This window comes from Dipodomys merriami, unplaced genomic scaffold (genome assembly GCF_024711535.1).
Source record: "Dipodomys merriami isolate MVZ:Mamm:240054 unplaced genomic scaffold, mDipMer1.0.p SCAF_2, whole genome shotgun sequence".
Lineage (NCBI taxonomy): Eukaryota > Metazoa > Chordata > Mammalia > Rodentia > Heteromyidae > Dipodomys > Dipodomys merriami.
Genome location: NW_027203381.1, coordinates 101,003,023 through 101,025,696, shown reverse-complemented (window position 1 = coordinate 101,025,696; position 22,674 = coordinate 101,003,023). Strand labels below are relative to the sequence as shown.

General features: G+C 34.5%; 1 protein-coding gene across 13 annotated transcripts in view; it reads left to right on the top strand.

Annotated features, from left to right (window-relative positions):
- The window catches only part of Robo2 (roundabout guidance receptor 2), a 1,450,478-nt gene that overhangs the window by 1,412,094 nt on the left and 15,710 nt on the right, over positions 1 to 22,674 (top strand). For all 13 annotated transcript variants that reach the window (XM_070030464.1, XM_070030463.1, XM_070030462.1 and 10 more), the window contains 3 exons: positions 2,347 to 2,607; positions 8,211 to 8,416; positions 21,060 to 21,233. In XM_070030464.1, the coding sequence (XP_069886565.1) occupies positions 2,347 to 2,607; positions 8,211 to 8,416; positions 21,060 to 21,233 (641 nt within the window). The remainder of the gene's footprint in view (positions 1 to 2,346; positions 2,608 to 8,210; positions 8,417 to 21,059; positions 21,234 to 22,674) is intronic.

Here is a 22,674-nt window from a genome sequence, read left to right as displayed (position 1 = left end):
ATTGATAATGTAAAATGCTGATAGTGTTTAAAACTTTTGATCAGTTTAAAGTGCAAAGAAAATTATAAAGTTAAAAAGACTTATGCAAGGCATAAATATATACCATCACCATCAACATCTCCTTCCAAGGTGATACTTATTTTACTTGATGATATATATTGACACGTAAGTATCAGCCACGGTCCACAGTTTACCATGTGTTTCATTTTTTCATTTACATTCTATGAATTGCACAAGTTTTATTTTATCATTAGTAAGTTGTACCAAAGAGTTGCCATTTCACTACGCATTTTGTTAATCCAGTGCATCTTAATCAATGTCATTCCTTTCAACATTCTCACCCATCCCTCTCCTACTCACACTTTCCCTGTTCTTAATTTTGTACGATGTACATTGAATTCTTTAACTGCATTCTCTTCTTCTTCTCCTCTTTGTCTACCCCTTAACCTATTGACCCCAAGACACACATTTTAGGAACTCACATCCTGGTGTTTCTTTTGTTGAATTTGGGATTGTACAAGTTTTATGACATATTTATTTATCCTCTGTTAGCATATTATACAGAATGATTTCCCTATTCCAAAATTCATCTGCGCCTTGTCTTTTCTTCTTTTCCCAACCTCTGGCTGATTTTGCATCTTTCAGTTGAAATTACCACAGTGGAAATTATATTGTATGTCACCTTCTCCAGTTGTCTTTTTTACTTAGTAAAGTATATTTATGTTCCCTCCTTGTTGTTTTATGTCTGGAAAACATTTCTTTTAAACAATGAACAGTAGTCCATTGTCTGTCTGTGCTACATTCTATCTATCTGTACTTTATTGGGGATATCTTACTTCAAAACTTTGGCAATTAAGAACAAAGCTGCTATAAACATCTGTATGAACATTTTGTGGATAAATTCGGTTTTACAAAGGAAAAGCAAAACATACTCAAGCAAAAATGTTAGCATCACACAAACATTTATAAGTTATAGTTTGTAGCAGAATCCAAGACTAGATGTATTCATTTGTGGTGTTCATTCTATTTTTAGTTTACTTAATGAATATTGCTCATGTGCTAGAGGCACTCTAACTAGGTGGTAGAAATACTATGCTAGAAATGAAAAACTTTAGGTTTATAGATATGTCTGAATAGGGAGAAAAGAGACACCAAAACAAAAAAAAAATCCCAAAGGTAATATGAGAAGTTCCTTTAAATATTATGGAATTGAAATAAATTTCAGATGAAGAAGATAGAAAAGAGCTTCACAAAATGATGACCCAGCAAATATGCCTTCAAGAAAAAGTAGGAGTTTACAGACAAAGTGTAAGCGAAGTCAGATACAGACTCAGAAGTTAGAAAGAAATGCAAGAGCAGGCTGGTGTGGGGGGCATAGTGGGCAGCTGATTTAGAAAAACATGTTGATCCGTGGTGGAAATTTTTTCTAAGCTCAGCTTATAAGTTTAGATGTTTCTTTAATTAGTTAATATTCCTGAATCATTTTAAGCCTTTGTGGTATGAATGATGATTTCAGAAATATAATTCTATTCCCTGTCTTAAAAATAGAGTGGGTAAGAAAGTAATGAGATTCAGCTAATACGGCTAACAGAAAACTAATAGATACAATGAAGACAACCGATCTATTTGGCAAATATGGATGATGTTAGGAGAAGTATTTAAGATGTGTTCAAGAGACTGAATTTATAATTATATCCAATAGTAGTATTACTTTATTTTTTGTCTCTTTTTAAAAGTTTGAATGATTTATTCGTTTCCTAAAAACACTAGAACTACAGATTAGGTGTAAATAGAAATGCTACAATTTAGATATCATTATAAATAAAACATGGGTTTCTACAAAAACAGCAGAATAAAGGGATATTAAATTACCTTTTTATTGTATCATCTTTATGACTAGTATGTCACATGGAAGGAGAGATTGATATAGATCAAGAAGAGCTAATAATCTTCCCCAACACTTCTTAAATAATCAATCAGTTCTATTGACATAATTTTTTTTTGCTGCATAAGGGTGAATAAAAGAAGGAAGTAGTTAAATCTACATGCAGAAATTCATTAATTGTCTTTAATTAGCAATTTGGTTTTTCCACATGAACAACTTTGGTGGGAAGTTAATGCTCTTTGTATCTGTGGGGGTAACAATTAGCTAATAAGGTCTTTAAGAATTAATTGAGATATTGAGATAACAGATGTAATTTACAAATGGAAATTAAGATAAAAGCCAGGTGATTTACTATGGTAGCTTCACCAACATGATCAGGAGAACATATTAGACACCATGTGGTTGCTCTTTATTGCCTGTATAATTATGTACTAACATGTGTGTTCCTCAATTACTTTCAGCTATGACAGCGACAGCTGGTGCCCACCATTACCAGTGCAAACTTACTTACACCAGGGTATGGAAGATGAACTGGAAGAAGATGATGACCGAGTCCCAACACCTCCCGTGCGAGGCGTGGCTTCCTCTCCTGCTATCTCCTTTGGGCAGCAGTCTACAGCTACTCTTACGCCATCACCACGGGAGGAGATGCAACCCATTTTGCAGGCACACCTGGATGAGCTGACAAGAGCTTATCAGTTTGATATAGCAAAACAAACATGGTAAATACCTTCACTAAGTCAAGGGACCCATGCTTGCAATACATGCAAACGTTCCTTTACATGAGTTCACAAGGACCCATCGTCAAAAATATACAAGGATTAAAAATGTCTTTGTATACATCAAAATCTTTAATATAAAAGAATAGACTGTAGAATTGATTTTTTAAAAGTCTAATCAAATTCACATATGTAATTATAGAATGACTGGGAGCAAAATTTAGATAGGCTGATTTTAGTCTAAAGTACTTTTGGCTATACCTGAGTTGTTCCTAATTTATGATTTACCTTCAACCAGCTTACCCTTGAACTCACTTTTTTTTTCTTTTTTGTCAGTCATGGGGCTTGAACTCTGGGTCTGGGCACTGTCCCTGAGCTCTTCAGCTTAAGGCTAGCGCTCTACCACTTGGGCCACAGCACAACTTCCAGTTTTCTGAGTGGTATATTGGAGATAAGAGTCTCATGAACTTTCGTGCCCAGGCTGGCTTTGAACCAGGATCCTCAGATTGTAGTTTCCTGAGTAGCTAGGATTACAGGTGTGAACCACTGGCCCCTGGCCTTGAACTCACTTTTACTGCCATAATAAAGGACTCCTTTTAGATTCTTCAGAGTGCTGTGATTAATTCTGTATATCATTATGAATATGTAAATCTGTTTCTACAGATCACTTACACACGATGTCAGTTAATAAAAGAAATAAAGGACCTTCTTTGGGTTGAATTAAATGAATCAATATAAACAACAGTAAATGCATCCCAAAGAAGCTCAGGAATAAATTAACAATCCAAGATTCCTTTAATTAATCAATGCACATACTTTCAGAAACTGTAGATAGAAATGTACTAAGATGTGAAACTATGGTAGAAATTAAATGAGATCAATTCTCACAGCTTTATAGTTTTCTTCTTGTTTTTCCCTGATGTAGTAATCTATAAGCTTGGACTTTGGTAAATGAAACACTTTTGATCTCTCACTAATTATATTCTGTTGATTTACATTCTGGGCTTGAAGTCATTAAATAAATATTTGCTTGTTTTGATAGTTGTAACTATGGAAATGAGCTGATAATGAGATAACTAGAATTCACAGTGTTAATCATTACTATTATTTTTTTGGTTGTACTAGAGTTTGAATTGATGGTATCATGCTTTCTGTGCTAGTATTCTACCATTTGAACCCTACTTCCAGCCTTGGTTTTTGCTCATTATTTTGGATATCGAATCTAATGAATCTTTTTTGCCCAGGCTGCCCTTGAACTATGATCCTCCAGATTTCAGCTTGCCAACTAGCTAGGATTATTGGCGTGAGCCATCTGTAACAAGCTATTTGTTTTGAAAATGCAGCTACTCTTACATAGAAAAAGATAGGTTTCCTATCTTAAAATATGCTTTTGTATTAATATCAAAATCAAATCCTGAAATTTTTCATAATAATCAGATATTTTTTCAATAGACAGCCTACTTTTAAACAGTATTATTTTACATTAAGCCACTTCTCGTAGAATATTGAAACTGCTTGATAAATGATAGGATCTCCTTCATTAGTTATGACACCAAGCAGTTAAGTAATTTAAACAGACTGGCTCAGAATTTCTCAAATTTTTCTGCATTTAAGAATATAGGCTGGGGGCTGGGAAGGTGGCTCAGTGGTAGAGCGCTTGCCTTGCAAGCCTGAGGCCCTGGGTTCGATTCCTCAGCAACATATAAGGAAAAAAGAAAAAAGCCGGAAGTGGCGCTGTGGCTCAAGTGGTAGAGCGCTAGCCTTGAGCTGAAGAGCCGAGGGACAGCCCCCAGGCCCAGAGTTCAGGCCCCACAACCGGACCCAAAAAAAAAAAGAATATAGGCTGGGAAAGTGGCTTAGTGGTAGAGTGCTTTCTTCGCATACATGTAGCCCTGGGTTTGATTCCTTAGTACCACATATACAGAAAATGCTGGAAGTGGTACTGCGGCTCAAGTGGTAGAGTGCTAACCCTGAGCAAAAAGAAGCTCAGGGACAGTGCCCAGACCCAGAGTTTTCAGCCTCCAGACTGGCAAAAAAAAAATATAGAGATAGATAGATAGATATAGATATAGATATAAACAGGTTCAAACTCCAGATAGATTTTGATTGTTTACTATGAAATTCAATTGAGAAAAACCAAAGTTGGGGACTTTTCTATGGAGGTCAACATCCAAATAGCTGTAGAACCTTGGACAAATTGCTTAGCACACACTACATACAGATAACACACACACACACACACACACACACACACACACACACACAAACACACACACACAAAAAAAAATTAGAGGATAGAATTGAAGATCTTCCTTCTTTCTTTCTTTCTTTCTTTTTTTTTTGACAGTCGTGGGCCTTGAACTCTGGGCCTGAGCGTTGTCCCTCAGCTCTTCAGCTTAAGGCTAGCGCTCTACCGCTTGAGTCACAGTGCCACTTCCAGCTTTCTAGTGGTTTATTGAAGATAAGAGTCTCATAGACTTTCCTGCCTAGGCTGGCTTTGAACCTGGATCCTCAGATCTCAGCCTCCTGAGTAGCTAGGATTACAAGCATGAGCCACCGGCACCCAGCAAAAATCTTCCTTTTTTCTAATACCACATACAATACTGGATATCCCTCTGAGATTCACCTATTCACTAGAATTCACAGAAATCACTGAAAGCTAGGATATTCAAAGTTACAGTTTATTCAGCTAAACAGATATTGATTTCAAATCAGATAAAAAAGAAGAAATGTAGGTTGCAGGAAAATACCAAAAGCCCGTCCTCAAGTGTCTTCTCTCGGGCGTCTTTCCCATTGTTTCCCTAATGAAGACTTTGACCATGTGCTGGGATTAATTGTTGCTAACCAGGGAAAAAAGCATGAGCTCTGAGATTCTGTTACATAGACCATTGACTACCAATATGACAGACTTCAGTCTTCAGCCTATACAGAGGTCGAGCTAAGATTGTGTGACTAAAAGTTTCACCATAACTTGTCCTGTGAGACAGTCTGGAGTAGTGTAATGCCTCCTGGTAAGTGGAAACCTATTTATTTGACAACATGGAGATTTCTTCCCAGGTGTGCTGGAAAGGCCTCCTCTTTTAGGTCAAGGTTAAACTCTATTCTATGTTATACATTTGTGAGAATTAAATGATGGTACTTGTATGGTACTTACTAAAGAACCTGAGTTTTATTAGCTACTACAGTTTATAAGGGCTTGGGTTTTCAGCTGAGTTGTTGACTGATGTCTTTCTCTACTTAGAATAGGTAGCTCATTTAGTAAGTGCTTGGAAGGAATTTCCCCAAGGGATGAACAAACTACTTTATATTCACCTACACACACACACACAAAAGAAAAAAAAAACCCTCCAGACCCTGTTTCCTTTACTCAATGTTTCAGAATGCCTTCGTTAACTCGACAAGTAGATGTTGTGACTTGTCGTGTGCCCACAAAAGACCTGGCTCATCTAGTTTGGATGTGCCTTTTTATCTGGTTTGAATATCAGCATTACAGGAACACTACTAACAAACACCTCCAGCAATTCTGTTTATGGTGATCCATAAAAAGTAGAATACACTGCCTTTTACTATACAATATTTATAAATGTTGTAATATCCTCATTTTTATTTCAGTGGGTTTTTTTGTTTTGTTCTGTTCTGTTTTGCTTTGTTTTTTTTTTTTTTTTTGCCAGTCCTGGGACCTGAACTCTGGGCCTGGGCACTGTCCCTCAGCTCAAGGTGCAAAGTTAGAGCTCTACCACTAGAGCCACAATGCCACTTCAAGCTCTTTCTGCTTATGTGGTGCTGAGGAATCGAACTCAGGGCCTCTTGCATGCAAGGCATGCACTCTACCACTAAGCCACCTTCCCAGCCTCTTTATTTCAGTTTTTTTAAACATGATTTCTTTATTCATCAGGAGGTGCTATCAGTGATGGAAGACTAGCAAGTTAGTCTATCCCATCCCATTCTTTCCCAAACCAAATCCCTATTCTTATAAGAGAAATTATCAGGTGTGTAAATACCTCTTTGCAGCTTGCCTGCACATTACTTGGCTCCCCATCACTGATTCACAAGCAGAAGTTGAAAGCATACACATACAAGATGTGCTCATGAGTGCTCAAAACTGAGAGTAGGATTTAGAGAAATTTACTTTTTCTTTCTGATTTTTCAATTAATGGTTTGTGATGAGAGTGAAGAAACTATTTGGGGCTTCAAATTCCTGATCTTTTGTATTAGACATTGGGGTCTGATTGAGGCTGGGTATTCCCAGAACTAGAATTTTAAAAGTATTTTTAACACTGCAAGAACTGGAAGCCTATTAACATTAGAGTATGCAACTAGGAGAGGAATATTAAGCAAATTCTAGAAAAATAAAATATTTTCACATAAAATTCAAATGAGAATGGGAATAATCTGGTATCTTTCCCTTACAAGCCAATGATAAAAGTGATTAGCACTTATTTCTAGTATCCTTTAAGTAGTCACCAACTTTCTACTATCTAATACTATAGTGATATGTAAAACACTTCTAATGTTTTGCATGAAGGGAATGGAATGACAATATGTACAAATGTGTAGCATATTCACTCATTTTGACAGTAACAAGTAACAATTGCTTTAATTTAGCATTTTATAGCTTGAAGAAGCTCAAAGCACTTTCTAAATAAATGATCAAATATCTTCTAAATAAAATAGCACATTCTATTGACTTTGTTAGGTTAAAATTCAAATAATTTTCCCATAATAAAGGTTTCCTGTGATGCCTCATTTTTCCTTCTAAGACCTGATAGGTGAACCAGTGCCAATGGTTCACACCTGTAATCCTAGCTGCTCAGGAGGCTGAGATCTGAGGATCAAGGTTCAAAGCCAGCCCTGGCAAGACAGTCTATGAGACTCTTATATGCAAGTAAGCACAGAAAACCAAAAGTGGCACTGTGGCTCAGGTGGTAGAGCACATGCCTTGAGCTGAAGAGGTAAGGGACAGTGCCCAGGATCAGAGTTCAAGCCTACAACTGACCAAAAAGAAAATAAAAAGACCTGATAGGTGAAAGAGTGAGAAATAGTCGCAAAGTCGTTGATGGATAAAACACATAGTTGCACCTACACTTAACTGGGTAAATGGTAAACCACTCTGCCTAATAATGTGGCAGGAAAGGTGCTGAGGAAGGATGAGAGGGAATTAGTTCATCAAGTGCCATTATTTGTTCAGTTGCAGAAAACAGGCAGAATGGCTCAAGTAGAACTCCAAAATTTAAATTGGAAATGAAGTCATTTTGGAGAAGAAAGTCAACTGTAAATTGTTATTTGTAACAAATATTAATATTCTCTTTTGTATGACTTACTGATAAAAAATATTAGCTCTGTATTTTCTCTCCATTTCAACCTATCAATATTAATAGAAGACATTTTTACTCAATGTTTTTATTTGATAAGGTATTCTTCTAGAGTTTATTATCATTGCTGAAAGATTTCTTTAAAAAGTACTGTCAACTCTAAGAAAGAATTTGTATAAAAGAAGTTAGTGTCAGTTATTAGAGCATGCTATTTAATTCAGATTATAATCTTGCTGAACATTAATGATTTGCTCCTCCCTCTCTGGTTTTTCTTTTTTCCAATTTAAATTCCAGGCACCTTCAAAGCAATAATCAACCTCCACAGCCTCCCGTTCCACCATTAGGTTACGTGTCCGGAACCTTGATTTCTGATTTAGAAACAGATGTTGCAGATGATGATGCTGATGATGAAGAAGAAGCTTTAGAAATCCCCAGACCCCTGAGAGCCCTAGACCACACTCCTGGATCCAGTATGGACAATCTAGACAGCTCTGTGACAGGTAACAAAACTGATTTACTAGAAACACCTGACCTATTTGCAACACTGAAATGTATCAAAAATCATACACTTTTTTCATGTAAGAGTTATTCCACTCCATCTATTTCTGTAACAGTTTAAATATGTTAATGTTAAACACCAAATTCAAAAAGCATTTGGAAATACTTTGGCTTTGCTGCAAAAATGATAAGAAAATTCATGAATTTTAAAGAGCTTTAAAGACATGAAAGAAAACTCAATTATATCCAGGGCTTTTATGAAAAGTTCATTCTGCGAAGGAACCAAGTCTTTTACGTGGAAAAAAAAAACTTGACTTTTAGGGATGATATATTTTGTATATCAGAAGCAACATACAAAGTGAATACAATCTTAAAATGCCTCTTGATATTTCACTCTGTAAAACCACTCACTGATGAAAATAAGCAAGGCTTCAAAATATGCCTCTCCTGGTTGCACAGTCTTATTTTTAGAATGGTAAAATGTATAGAGAGATAAACTATATGTTTATGTATTTCATTTTGCTGAATCCGTTAATTATTCCTCTCCCAAGAAGTATAATTATTCTGTTTACTTTCGAGGCTTTCCCCCAGCCTGTACACCAAGTGAAAGACTTCAGTTTATATTCTCCTTATGATGATTCCAGCACTGATGCATAACCTATTTCCAAGGATTGAAATTGGAATGTTTTGAATCCAAGTATATACACAATGAATAGTGAAAAGCAAAGCTTCCCTCTTTCTTTTCATTTCGTTCTTTTAGTTTCTTTCCTTTGGTTCTTTCACACACACACACATAACACACACACACACACACACACACACACACACACACACACACACACACACACACACACACACACACAAAGAGCCACTTGCATGATTATCAGGGCACAGGATCACAACTTGAGATTTGATCCCTGCATCCACTTGGTCTTAGAATACCATTTATATATATATATATATATATATATATATATATATATATATATATATATATATATATATATATCTCACAGAAAGCATCCATATTTGCTTGAATGATATTTTTAATCTTGAAAGTGTTTTATATAACAGTGTTATCATTTATATAGTTCACTATTTTATGTTATTTTTTATTTTTATATATTACATATATAAGTGCTTCATCTATTTTTACTCTAATAGCTGCCCAATTTCCACAGATTTACTCCTTATTTGTTAGCTTTGCAAACACCAATGGAAACTGACGGGGTAGGATAGAGTGCAGAAAACATTAGTACTTGTAATTTCTCCCTCCTCCATTCCTGGATTACCCAGTGGGTGATGTCCAAGTCTACACTTTTTTTTGTCTTCTTATATGAGTGCCAGTCTGCTTGGTAGGATAATTAAGATTTGAAACCCACATTTAAATGAAGGTGACAGAGCAAAGTTAAAATCTTTGAATACAGAGAGATGACTTATTAGTGCCTTGAATTTCTAGCCTAATCTCCTTTAGGGTAAAATTCTACATATTTTTGCATATTTCACTAATGATATTGAACTATTTTCCATCAGGAATATGGTAAAATTGCAAAAATAATGAAAAAAGTCACTAAGATATAATTTTTTATTAAATAAGATAATGGCAAGGATGAAAACTATTTCTATAAATTAGGATAATATTTTACACTTTTCCAAAAACACACCTGTTAGGAACAAGTTGGTCTGTCTTATGTGACAGTAATTGGAGCAATCTGCACTTTTCTAACTAGTATAATGTTCATTCCGATGAAGTTTTTATTGCTAAAAAAACAAAATCCATTTCTCTGTTTGAACTCATTGCTTAATTAAGACCTTATATGGAAATCTCAGTGTTTAGGTATGTATTTTGCAATAAATTTGTCCTCTACATTTAACATTCCCTTAGTAGAACTTGTACTTTACACTTAGCTAGCCAAGTGAGTTTTGAGGGAAAAATATTTGATGCAAGCTTTGTTTTTTAATGTGTATATGTAGGAAGAGTGAGTCAGTATATATATTTTTATATGTATGTATACATACATGTAGTTCTATATAGGAGGTGTGTGAGCATGTGTGGATTTTAGTGCATGAAATTATAAGTTTATACATTTCTGTGAGAATGGTGATAAATGATTGAGTATAGGTAGTGTGTATAGGGATGTGAACAGATAGTGTGTGTGCATGTGTAATATGTACATGTCTATGTGTGTATGCCCCAGAGGTAGAGATATGTGTATATACACAAATACATATTGAACCACTTTTATAACAATCAACGTTAGGAAATATTATCCTAATTTGCCTATGTATTTTTCATGTACTTCAGGCTAGTGTAATGATGTTAAATGAGGTAAGTAATAAAACAAGAATAAGATAATTGTGGTTGTACACATGTATAGTCTCAGTACTTGGAATCCTAATGTAAGAGGATTGACAATTTGAGAATATCTTGACCTACCTAACAAGACTTTAAAAAGAAAAAAATGCAAAATAAAATCAGAGCAATGACAAAAAGAACCACTTGGTTCTAATCTCATCATTTGGATTAGATGTTTTTAAGTCAGTTATAATGGTAGAGAAATAATTCTGTTCTTCTTTACCCACAATTCTAAATTTGTTGGTAATGTGAGTAAATTAGTCATTACTTATAACAGATTACCTGATAGATGTATTCATTATCATTACTCTGATACCTTTTTTTTGTCGTTCATGGGGCCTGAACTCTGGGCCTGGGCGCTATCCCTCAGCTCTTCAGCTCAAGGCTAATGCTCTACCACTTGAGCCATAGCACTACTTCTGGCTTTTTTGCTATGTGGTGCTAAGGAATTGAGCCCAGAGACTCATATATGAAAGGCAAGCATCCTACCACTGAGCCACCTTCCCAGCCCCAGAAGATGCCCGTTTTTATTAACAGAACTAATACATAGGTTTCATTTCCTGAATCTGATACCAACTATAACAGATAGCCAAAGACAACCAAGCTGATGAGCTTCTATGTAAAATCAGTCAAGATTTTATTTGAATACATTATACTCCACAACTGACACATTAGGAAATGTAAGTAGTTAATCAATTATAGAGTCCTTTTTTGTTAAGAAATATGCAAATTGGTTCTGCATATTTTTATGACAGCTAAGGAACTAATGAGAGATTTCTTAAATTTTTAAATGATCATTCATAAAAGAAAAAAGCTAAAAAATGATAATACTTGTAGTTCCAAAATTCAGGACCTCATTAGTGAAAAGTAGTTGCAAATTTCTTGATTTATGTATTTAGTATAACTTATGCCTGTTACATTTAACCACTGATAAATAAGTTCAACTCAATGACAATAACACAATGGCCTTTAGGAATGGTGAGGCATCCTTCTAAGCAGTGGTCTGATGTGCTTGTTAGTTTGCTTTTGGTTATTATTCTTTAGTTTTGCTTCATTTTTTGTGGCACAGTAATATAAGAATTTTTTTTTACATTTTTAAAGGGGAGGAGAGACCAAGAGAGATTGAGAGTGGGAAGGAAAGGAGAAGAGGGATGGAGAGAATTAAAGACAAAATGAAGGACAAAAATCAAAAATATTAATTTCTATTGTTTTATATAATTTTGTTTCTGAAGGTTTAAAATGCATAGTAAAGAACTCTATTATGAACATTCTCATGTTGTACATAAATTGAGTCATTGAGGAATTTTAATCCTTGTTCGAGGTCACCTGCTTGATAAGTATGAGAAGAATGTTCAAAATCAATTAATCTTACTGTAAAGGTAAATGAACATGATCCCTGCTTGGGAAATGCTCAACTTTTTCTAATCTGTATAATTTGCATTTTTTACAAGAAAATACTATTCTCTCCTGTTACTTAATATGTGATTCTCATTTCTCTGTGTTATATGCATGTGTAAAAAGGAATAAAAATGAAAAAACTATACACTTTTAAAAATACAGCTTGTAATGTTATTACTGGAACATCATCACTAGAACATTACTACATACTTAATGAAGATCAGAACATGAAATATTAGAAGTAGCTTTTATTTACTTTCCTCATATTTTGTTTGAATGTTTTATTCATTTTCCTCATATTTCTCTGTTTATTTCTAGTAACCTAACAAAATTAAACTAGATCAGCTATTTTATAAGGAAATCCATTTGTACAAGTTTTATTTTTAATTTCTTTTGGAAGTACTGAGTCTAGAACTCCCAATATTCATTCTTATTATGCAAGTCCTTTATTATATTAGCCATGACTCAGTCCTTTTTTGTTTCAGTTATTCCAAAGAAAGCTTTTAATTTTTTTTTACCAAGCCTGGCCTCAGACTGCCATCTGTCTACCTATGCCTCTGTATGAGCTAGAATTACAGACAAACACAGCCAACCTTAGCTGCTTGGCTGAGATGGGATTTTGGTAACATTATGCCAGAGCTATCCTTGAAATACAATGTTCCTTTTCCCTTCCTCTTAGTAGTTAGGCCTACAATCATGGGCCTGATTATAATTTTTATCTATGCCTATAAGATGAACCTATTTCATTGTTTTAAAAATACAACTATATTATGATAACATATCAAACTTTGTTATGGTCTAGAAAATGGGCACAGAATTGTTTCAGTGTCCGGTAACCTGGAAGAAATATTTCTTCCTCATTGCTCAACCTAGTATGACCCAGTAAGAGGGAGAGTAGTCTTCAATACTTCCTTCTGTAACTTCAGTGGTGGGAGGCATAGGTAAGTGCTTCCTGACTTTAATGACAGGATCATGGAAAAGAAACAGAAAGCAGCAGGAGAGAAGGAAGGAAAAAATATCCTGCAAGTGTAGCCAAGATTCTAACTGCCTGAGCGAACACAAAACGTATTGTTATTAAGTAAATCAGTAAAAGTTGTCTGGATGGTTGGACCACACACAAACTGTAGAAAGCAACTTTTGGCTATGCATATTCTGTGTGTTCAGAGGTTTTCATTAGAACCCTGATACTGCATCACTTTGAAAACAATAAAACCTGGCAACCTCATTATCTGACTTGACCACACAGATTTCACAGCAATGGCCACAACAATTTTAACCTGAAACGTTGCCTCCGGTGCAGAAAATTTAAAAACATAATAATAATAATCTTAATATGAAGAGAAATTTCACAGATAATACTAAAAATAATGATATTATTTTCTTAGATATCTCTTTTCTTCGATATCTTCCACAGGCTGGATGCCTTTAAAAGTAAATTATTACTTCACAATTTAACAGATTAAAAAGCAAATAATACACACATACAAACACATACACACAAACATGATTATTTCTGAATGAAATATCTAAGTAGGTATCATATATTCCAAAAACGAGGGTTTTTTGTTTTGTTTCTATTGTGCTTTCTTTGTTTTGGATCTCATGCTTTTGTTCAGCTTGTCACTCAATGCTGCTACTCAACTACTTGAGTAACACCTCCACTTCTGGCTTTTTATTAATTAATTCAAGATAAGAGTAGCTAGGATTACAGGCATGAGCCACCAGTGCCCTGCTTAGTGTGCTTATTCTTCACACTGTGTGTTCTTCTCTCTGTGAGTATCATGATTGAAATTGTTGCATATTCAATATCTTTGAGTGAAAAAAATTAGAAACCAGACATATCTTTCTACATCTATGCAGAGGTCAATACTTGAATTAATTTGACCAAAGACAATTATAGCTGAAGATTTTACTTAGCAGGTAGTTAGGAAAATAGCATTTAATAAGAAGAGTTCCTGGATTAAATATTGGCTCAAAAATGGGGCTCCGTTAGTTTTTGTATCTCATAAAAATGGTAATGCAACAATTAGCAGGGTCATATTATAAAGCACAGACTTTACTCTGGCTTAATGGATCTAAGGATAAGCATTTATCAGCAAGGAAGGGTTTAGCATAAAATGACATGTAAATGAATTGATGACTGATCATAAATTAATTTTAGTGCTGGAGATGTAATAGAGACACAGCAAGATGCCACTTTATCATGGTATTTTATGCTCAGTAGCATGTGAGCAACAACTTAATGTCCTATGTGCAGCTCCTCCTTAACAGCTTGAATAAATTTGAGATTTTTTTTCTGCCTTTCAGCAATTTTAAACTTGAGGAATTTGGAAAGATTGAAAATGTGAACACAAATAAATTTGACTATGTGACATAAATTCATTTTTCATTAAATGTTTAAATGTGTATTGATTATGTCAAGAGCTGTAATGTGTCAAATGAATATGAATTGCTTGTAATTTGTATGTAATCTAGCTAAGCTGTTTGTACCTAGCAGGTATGAACTTTAATTTTCCTTTTTAAGCACACAAATGACTTACCTTTTAATTTAAGAATTAATATTTTTCATTTCTTCCAAATCATAGCCTTACTCGTGTCTTTGCTAACTGTTTATCTAAATTTTCAGGTACATAAAGAAGAAAAATGATAGCCAAAGATGAAATCAGTAGCCATTATATAAATTTCTGAGAGGAATTCTAATATATTATATTACTTTCATTAATAGATTATGGCTAAATAATTTGCAAAGTGTTCCTCACAAATGTACCTATTGCAGGTATCTTATCCCTAACTTAGTATAGTTTGTTGAAGATATTCAAACATGACCTCTTTTCATGGTCTTGACCCCTTGTTGAAAGCAAAGGGGACACTAATTTTATTCTCTTTTACTTGGGGTCATTAGGTATCTCATTGCCTAATATTGCCAAACCTACTGTCCAAATCTCTTTAAGCCTACTGTTATTTATCTAGTCTCTTTGGCCTTTTAAAAGGTATAAAAACAATCCACAAAAGATAGCTGATTACTGTTTCTGTACTGATCAACAGCTGCTTGAGGCCCTGACTTCCATGGGACTAGCTCTTTCCAGAAAGGTAAAGAAGCATCATGAAAAAAAAATTGGATAAGCAAAGTTTTTAAGGACAGGACAAAAGCAATCAAAAGGGAGGGAAGTCAGAAGGCCAGAGCAGAAAAGGTGGCTTGTTTAGGGTATAGCACATGTATGTGAAGTTCTCATATAAAGGACTCACTATCATGAGACAAACAGGTTTTTGTTTATTTGTTTTGGCAGAACTTAAGCTAATTCTCTCTGGAGTTCTTCTAGCAAGGGATTTCTTTGGTGATATTGCTGTGAAGTGATTTGGTGGGGTACAGAGACTAATCAGTTTTGGAATACAAACAAAGAACCAAACAGACTGAGAATATGACGTGACTGATATTAATGGAGTCTGAGAATTTGACAGAACAGAACCAAATCTAACTAAATGCATTAAGGTAGATGAGTATGGAAAGATGTTACGTGTACCCATAAAAAATATAATTTGCCACGATATAAATCAAAGTATTACAAATATTGATATTTTTAAGTGTATCAAAACATTATAAGATATATAACACACATAATTGTAATAGGATATTTATTGCATTACATAATGAAAGTTATGTTTGTTATTGTTACAATTTTTATTTTTATTTTTATTTTTATTTTTTTGTCAGTCGTGGAGCTTGAACTCTGGTCTTGGGTACTGTTCCTGAACTCTTCAGCTCAAGGCAAGCACTCTACTGCTTGAATCACAGTACCACTTCCATAATTTTTCCTTTCTTATTTTGGATTATATCAATGTTTTTCCCATTATCCCGACAATGAACAAGAACTTACTGACATATTTCTTGTTTAATAAATCTTCTAGGAATGTTTATATGGACATTTCTTTTATATATTACACAAGGTCATTCTTTAGAAAATTATACAACAAATAAAATCACACAAAGAATTACAGTAAATAATGGAAATATTAAATGGATTTGATTCAACGTAGTGACTATTGTACAATGAACCTAAAAATAAAAGTATGAAAAGGCATAAGAAATAGTTCTTAAATACAACTTCACATAATTTTATTGGTACAAAAGAAAACCAAAATATGCAACAAAGAGCAGGATAGGGAAAAACACTATTGTATGCATGATATTTAGATGACAAAGGAAAGATTGATTCTCTCTAACATAAAATTGAAAGTGAAGTTGATACAAGGCAGTAAAGAATAAACACTGGTAGAACAAACTAGTAGCCAGACAGAAATTTAAACAATGGAAGGTGACATAGATGGTACACACAGAGACTGTACTGTATGCCTGACACAATGGATTTGTCAGTAACCTCAGGATTACTGAAAGGTTTCAGAAACCTGACTCTACTGGGCACCAGTGGCTTATACCTATAATCCTAGCTACTCAGGAGGCTGAGATGTGAGGATCACAGTTCAAAGCCAGTTTGGCCAACAAAGTCCATGAGACTCTTATCTCCAGTTAACCACCAGAAAACCAGATGTGGTGCTGTGGCTCAAGTGGTAGAGCACTAGCCTTGAACAAAAGAGTTCAGGAACAGTGCCCAGGCCCAGAGTTCAAGCCCCAGTATTGACAAATAAGAAAGAGAAAGAGAAGAAGAAAAGAAAAAGAAACCTGATTCCAACCTTGTATGTAAACTATTGGTGAACTAAATAAGGCTTTAAACTGAGGATGGATGGATGGGAAGTGCTTCAGAAAGATCATTTAGACAGGAACTAAGAGGGAGTGAGGAGTTTAGGGATGAAGCGGGAGGTGAAGAACAAAGAGATCATTTGAATTGGAGAGAGAGGACAGACATATAGACCAACAGATAAGAGTGCCTGGGAGGAATTGGAAGTGAGCTTTGAAATATCTCACTACTCTCAGTTTGAGACTTCTATCTTTCTGTCCCCCACTGAATGACTTTGATTTTTTTTCTTCTTATCTACAGTAGCATTATATTGGCAGGCCTAGTACATGATTTCTTCTCTTGGTCCTTGACTTGGGATTATTAACTGGAAATGATCTCTCTCAGGAGGTTCAGTTGCTATGGCTATCTCAGCCTCCTTGAAGTGGCCTGTGTCAGGGGAATTTGTTTGGAAAGTAAAAAGTGTATCTGTGTGCTTTTGGCAAGGAAAACCAAAATCCTATCTTTCTCTGCTACACTTAATACCCTTTTAACTTCTCAGATCATTTTAACTCTGCCAGTTACTATTTTCCATGCCCTGAAAGTGCAGGAATCTGTGTTATTGTATCTTGGCACCTTGACAAGTGCTTCAGGATGAGACACTACTAACCACACTGTTATTGTTTATATATTGGAGAAAAGGAGAAATAATCTATAGCATTTTAATTTTCAGGTTTTCATGTAAATATATATATTTGGTTTATTTAGAACATTTAACATCTATACTTGTTTGCTTATTTTCTAAGAAATAATAATCATTACTTGGTAGTTTATTGTGATAATGAACTGCAATTATTTTCCTCCATTTCCATACTAATTTTGCTGAAAAAAAAATCTACATTAGGGCTGGTGATACTCTTAAGAAAGATGAATTTCTAAAGATCAGTATTGGTGTTAAGAAAAGCAAACTGAAGTTCTTAAAATTATGGAAACCAAGGAATATGTAAGGATCATTGAAGCTCAGACAATTTTATAGAATATTGTCTTCATATTTTATTTAATACTGTTTATTAATTTTGTTCATAACTTTTTGTTACCTTATGAGTAATTTGTTATTCTACTATCTTGAAATAATCCCAGCTCTCTTATGGTATGTAACTACATACCTAATATAGAAATATTCTTGCAGATTGGGAGAGGGTGGGGAGGATTGGGTGGGGGTGGCAGGGAGAGAAGGGGAAGGGTTGGGAAGGGAAAACAAAGGAGGAGGCTACAATGCTTGATAAGAAATGTACTCATCTTGCCCATGTAATTGTAACCCCTCTGTACAGTATTTTTACAATTAAAAAAATATTCTTGCAGATTAACAAGTCTAACATAGAAAGATTCTCATAGTATACTTTTCATCAGCCGAGTCTAAGTACACTATAATCTGTATCAATAAACATTGCTCTTTGATAATTGTAGAAACTTAAACTGTACATAGAAATTCTCTTGGCTAAATGGTTTTCTAATAGTTTAGGATATGTAAGACTTGAATCATTCACAATGGTTGTCCATGTGCTAGGCACAGATACAGATTGAGATGAGCTTCATTCTGCACTTAGAATGCTTCCATGAGTAATGATGATGTGATGAAAGAATGCATGGTAACAGCTCAAAGAAGTGAGGAGTTGAGGCAGCCTACTTGCTCATGAGTACAGTGTGTACAAGTAGATGAGATATCTAATATATACAACTTACTAGACAACTACATTTGTTTTTAGGTTCAATGGTAAATGGATGGGGCTCTGCATCTGATGAGGACCGTAACTTTTCTAGTCATAGATCTAGCGTAGGTAGCTCCTCAGATGGTTCCATCTTTGCCAGCGGCAGCTTTGCACAAGCACTGGTGGCAGCAGCAGATAAGGCTGGTTTTAGGCTGGATGGAACCAGCCTTACAAGAACAGGTTGGTAGCCTCCAAGCAAACACTCTTTGCATGAGAGAATCTTGTGCTCTGGACACTCACTTTTAATCCTCCTCTTCTCTCTCCCCAGTGAGTCTACCTTCAGGGATTTCTTTAATATGCATGAATGTAGTTTGGATGTTCTGTTATCAGAACTCTTCTGATGCTACCTTTGGCACAGCTAAAACCACTTACCAACTTTTATCTTTCTATCCTTTTCTGTGTGTGGCTTTACGGGTTGATTGGAATATGCTAATACACTTGTGTATATATATTTATATTTATATATACATGTATTACATGAAAGCCACTTGTGTATATATATATATATATTTATATTTATATATACATGTATTACATGAAAGCCACTAGTGAGATTACTATTAAATTTTCAGTGACTTATACTTTGCAAAATCCTCACACAATCAATAGTGATTAAGATGGTTCAGCTTTCATCTCCATTACTTTTCTTTGCCCCAGTTCTTTCTGCAAGTGCTTTTTCTGGGAAAGATTCCTCAGCATGGGGTGAGGGGGTCTAAGGCTGTTGATCTAACTGTTCAAATGGCTGATGATCTGGTTAATGGTTTGGCTAATATTTTAATACAGTAATTTATTATTTGTTTGAAAGGATGCTAATTAAAGATACACTTACTGCATTTGCAAGGTTGACTAAAATGCTGAATACATGTATATTATACCTTAGAGTAATTTAATTTTTTATTTCTTGAGTAATAAGTAGTAATGTAAAAGGTGAATTATGTCATTTCTTCATGTGCTTCTCATTTCACAATAAAGAACCACAAAATTAACAATGAATCCCTGATTTCTAAACCACTTGTTTTCCTAAAACAATAGCTTTGGCATGGTGCATGTTGTTATATTTCTATTGTGATTCTTATATGCACCTGTGAGTAAATAATCTAAAAACGAAACCACAGTTCCTTACAAAACAAAATAATAAAATACTGAATGCATTTAAAAACTAGAATAATGTTCAAATCGTAAAGAGTAATGATTTTGACCCTTTGCTAAACTCTCAATTTATGAAAATGAGTGTTGGAAATGGTCTTTGAAATATAACATCTATATTTCTTGCATTAGCTATCTTAAAATAAAAAAAATTCTCAAGCATTGCAGAGGTTTATTTTTATATAGCATCCAAGCTAAAATATGTTGTAATATAACTGTTATTTGAATTTTCTTGCTTTATAAAGCATAAGTCAGAAACTGTATGTTGCCTGAGTGCTTTTTTGTGGCATCATCTATAAGCAGAGCAGTGAGAAAGTACAAGGAAACTAATAAATTAGAAGGCATAAGTGCATTTCTTGCATGTATGCTAATAGCTAATAAAACATTAAGCAATATCATGTCACATTGACTTAGGAAAATATAACTACATAGAAAAAATTGGTAGGAAATGAAAATATGCACAAGAGATTAAATACATGCACATAAACCAGCCACTCTTACCATAATAAACATTTTATTCCACTAATAAGTTGTTGAAATTTATTAGATAACTTTGCCCCAGAATGAATGTGTGTTTATATTCTATAGAAAGCTAGCATGTTTTAATTTTTCTATGAGAATTTGGATTCTGTTCAGATACAGATAATACTGACCAGATAATACTTCTTCCATTTTGGACTTACAAACTGATTTTTAACCTACTGATCTACATTGATGTTGCTGAGCTTCTGACAAAAAAAAAAAGATGTAGAATTAATCATATGTGAAAATTAAGTAGTAAGGTCAATTTATCTGAGCTGATCTTTCATATCAGATTTCAAATGTAATTATTATCAGACTTTTTTCTGTGCTCAGAGTTTTCAAAATTCCATTGGTGAAATTTCATTAGACAACTCAAATGTTATGCAATTCATTTCTGAAATAGTCTTATTGTTTTTGAGAAATAAATATTGCATTGATTTTTAAATACCTAAGATAGTAACACTACGATTGTCTAGATTAATAAGAATATAATCAAGGAGTACTGAGCTTTTGGTTGTGGATTTGTTTCATGTTTGTTTGAGTTTCCATGAGTGAAGTGTTCTTAACTTAAAACAAATTGACCAAGGTTTATGCAGCAAGACATATTAATTAATTAATATGGAGAGGCACCATTTAACAATTAATATGGAGAGGCACCAATAGTTAATAACTTCATACGTCATTTCTAGGCAGCTCCCCAAATTAGTATTAGGAAGAACAGAAATCCAAGACATCAGCGTATGATGATTTTCTTCACACCTGATTCCCTTTGTTTTCTTCTTAGGAAAAGCTTTGACCTCCTCTCAAAGGCCTCGACCCACCAGCCCATTTTCTACGGACAGTAACACCAGTGCAGCCCTGAATCAAAGTCAGAGACCTAGGCCCACTAAAAAACACAAGGGAGGGCGGACAGACCAACAGCCAGCACTGCCTCATCGAAGGGAAGGGATGACAGATGGTAGGTTTCTTTTCTTTTAATCTGTACCATTACATTAGGGGTTGCTATTTATTTCAATGTGTGAATTTTAGGAGTGTAGTCATTCAGACTGTAAGAAAAGGTCAGTAAATGTGTTTTTCCTATTAAAATAAGATTGTAAATACCTTAGGTTTGGGGGAGCATATGGTCTCTCAATTGTGCTATTGTTGAAGAATACAGATCTAGAGAACAGTTTTAGAAAAAAATTATATATAAACCATATATATGTGTGTGTATGTGTGTGTGTGTATGTGTGTGTTTGTGTGTGGATGGTTTATTTCCAGTACCTCTTTATTGACACTTGGGCAGTGGCTGATTTTCTCTCTGAACCATAGTTTGTTCATCTATGTCAATTCTTTTATCTCTAGCATCTAGTCTTTGAGTATATATTTAAACAATGATAAATGATATTAAGCAAAGCAAGCCAGGCCCAAAGAAACAAGCTCCATGGTTGTCCTCATTTGTAATAACTAGAATATGTCTAAGATATTCTTAGCAGTGGATCACAAACAGCTCAATAGCTATGAGCATATGACCATATAAAATAATTCTTATCTAAATGAACTCCACAAAATGGAAACAAGAGGTTTCTGTTTTTTGGGTTTTTTATTTGTTTTTAGTGTACTGTTTGCACTTATTTCTTTTTTCTTTCTTTGTTTTCCTCTTTGGTTTATTCCCTCTTGTCACTACCTTTTATTTCTGCACCCTTTGTCTTTTATATAAGTTTATCTGATTTGGGGAAGGGATGGGAGAAATCACAGAAACAGTGGGACAAAGGGTGTGAACCAAGGCAACAGTGATACTCACTAGACACTATGTTGGAAATGAACTTTACAACATGGAGGGAAAGTTGGAGCAAATGAAAAAGAGGCTATCACTGTTCAAAAAGAAATGTACTCCTTACTTATGTAACTGTAACCCCCTGTACATCATCGTTGCAATAACAATTTTTAAAAGAACTATTCAAATTTTTTTTAAATGTTGGTTTCTGGAAATATTGAAAATGTCTGTGATCAACTATGAATATTTCATTTGTCCTACAAAACCTAGTTTATTTTTAATATTTTGAACTTACTTTTATAACATTTTTTAATTTTTAAAATTATGAATGTAATATACAGAGGGGTTACAGTTATATGTTAGGCAATGAGTACATTTCTTTTTTAACAATGTTACCCCCTCCCTCATTTTCTTCCAGTTTTTCCCCTCTCAACTCTATTTTCCTCCAAGTTGTATAGTTCATTTCCAACATAGTCTCTAGTGAGTATCACTGCTGAATTGGTTCACCCTTTGTCCTGCAGTTTCTATACTTCCCCTTCCCCTCCCCAAGTCAGGTAAACTTATATACAACACAGAGGGTACAGAAATCAAAAACAGTGCCGGGAGCTAGTGGCTCACACCTGTAATCCTACCACCTCAAGAG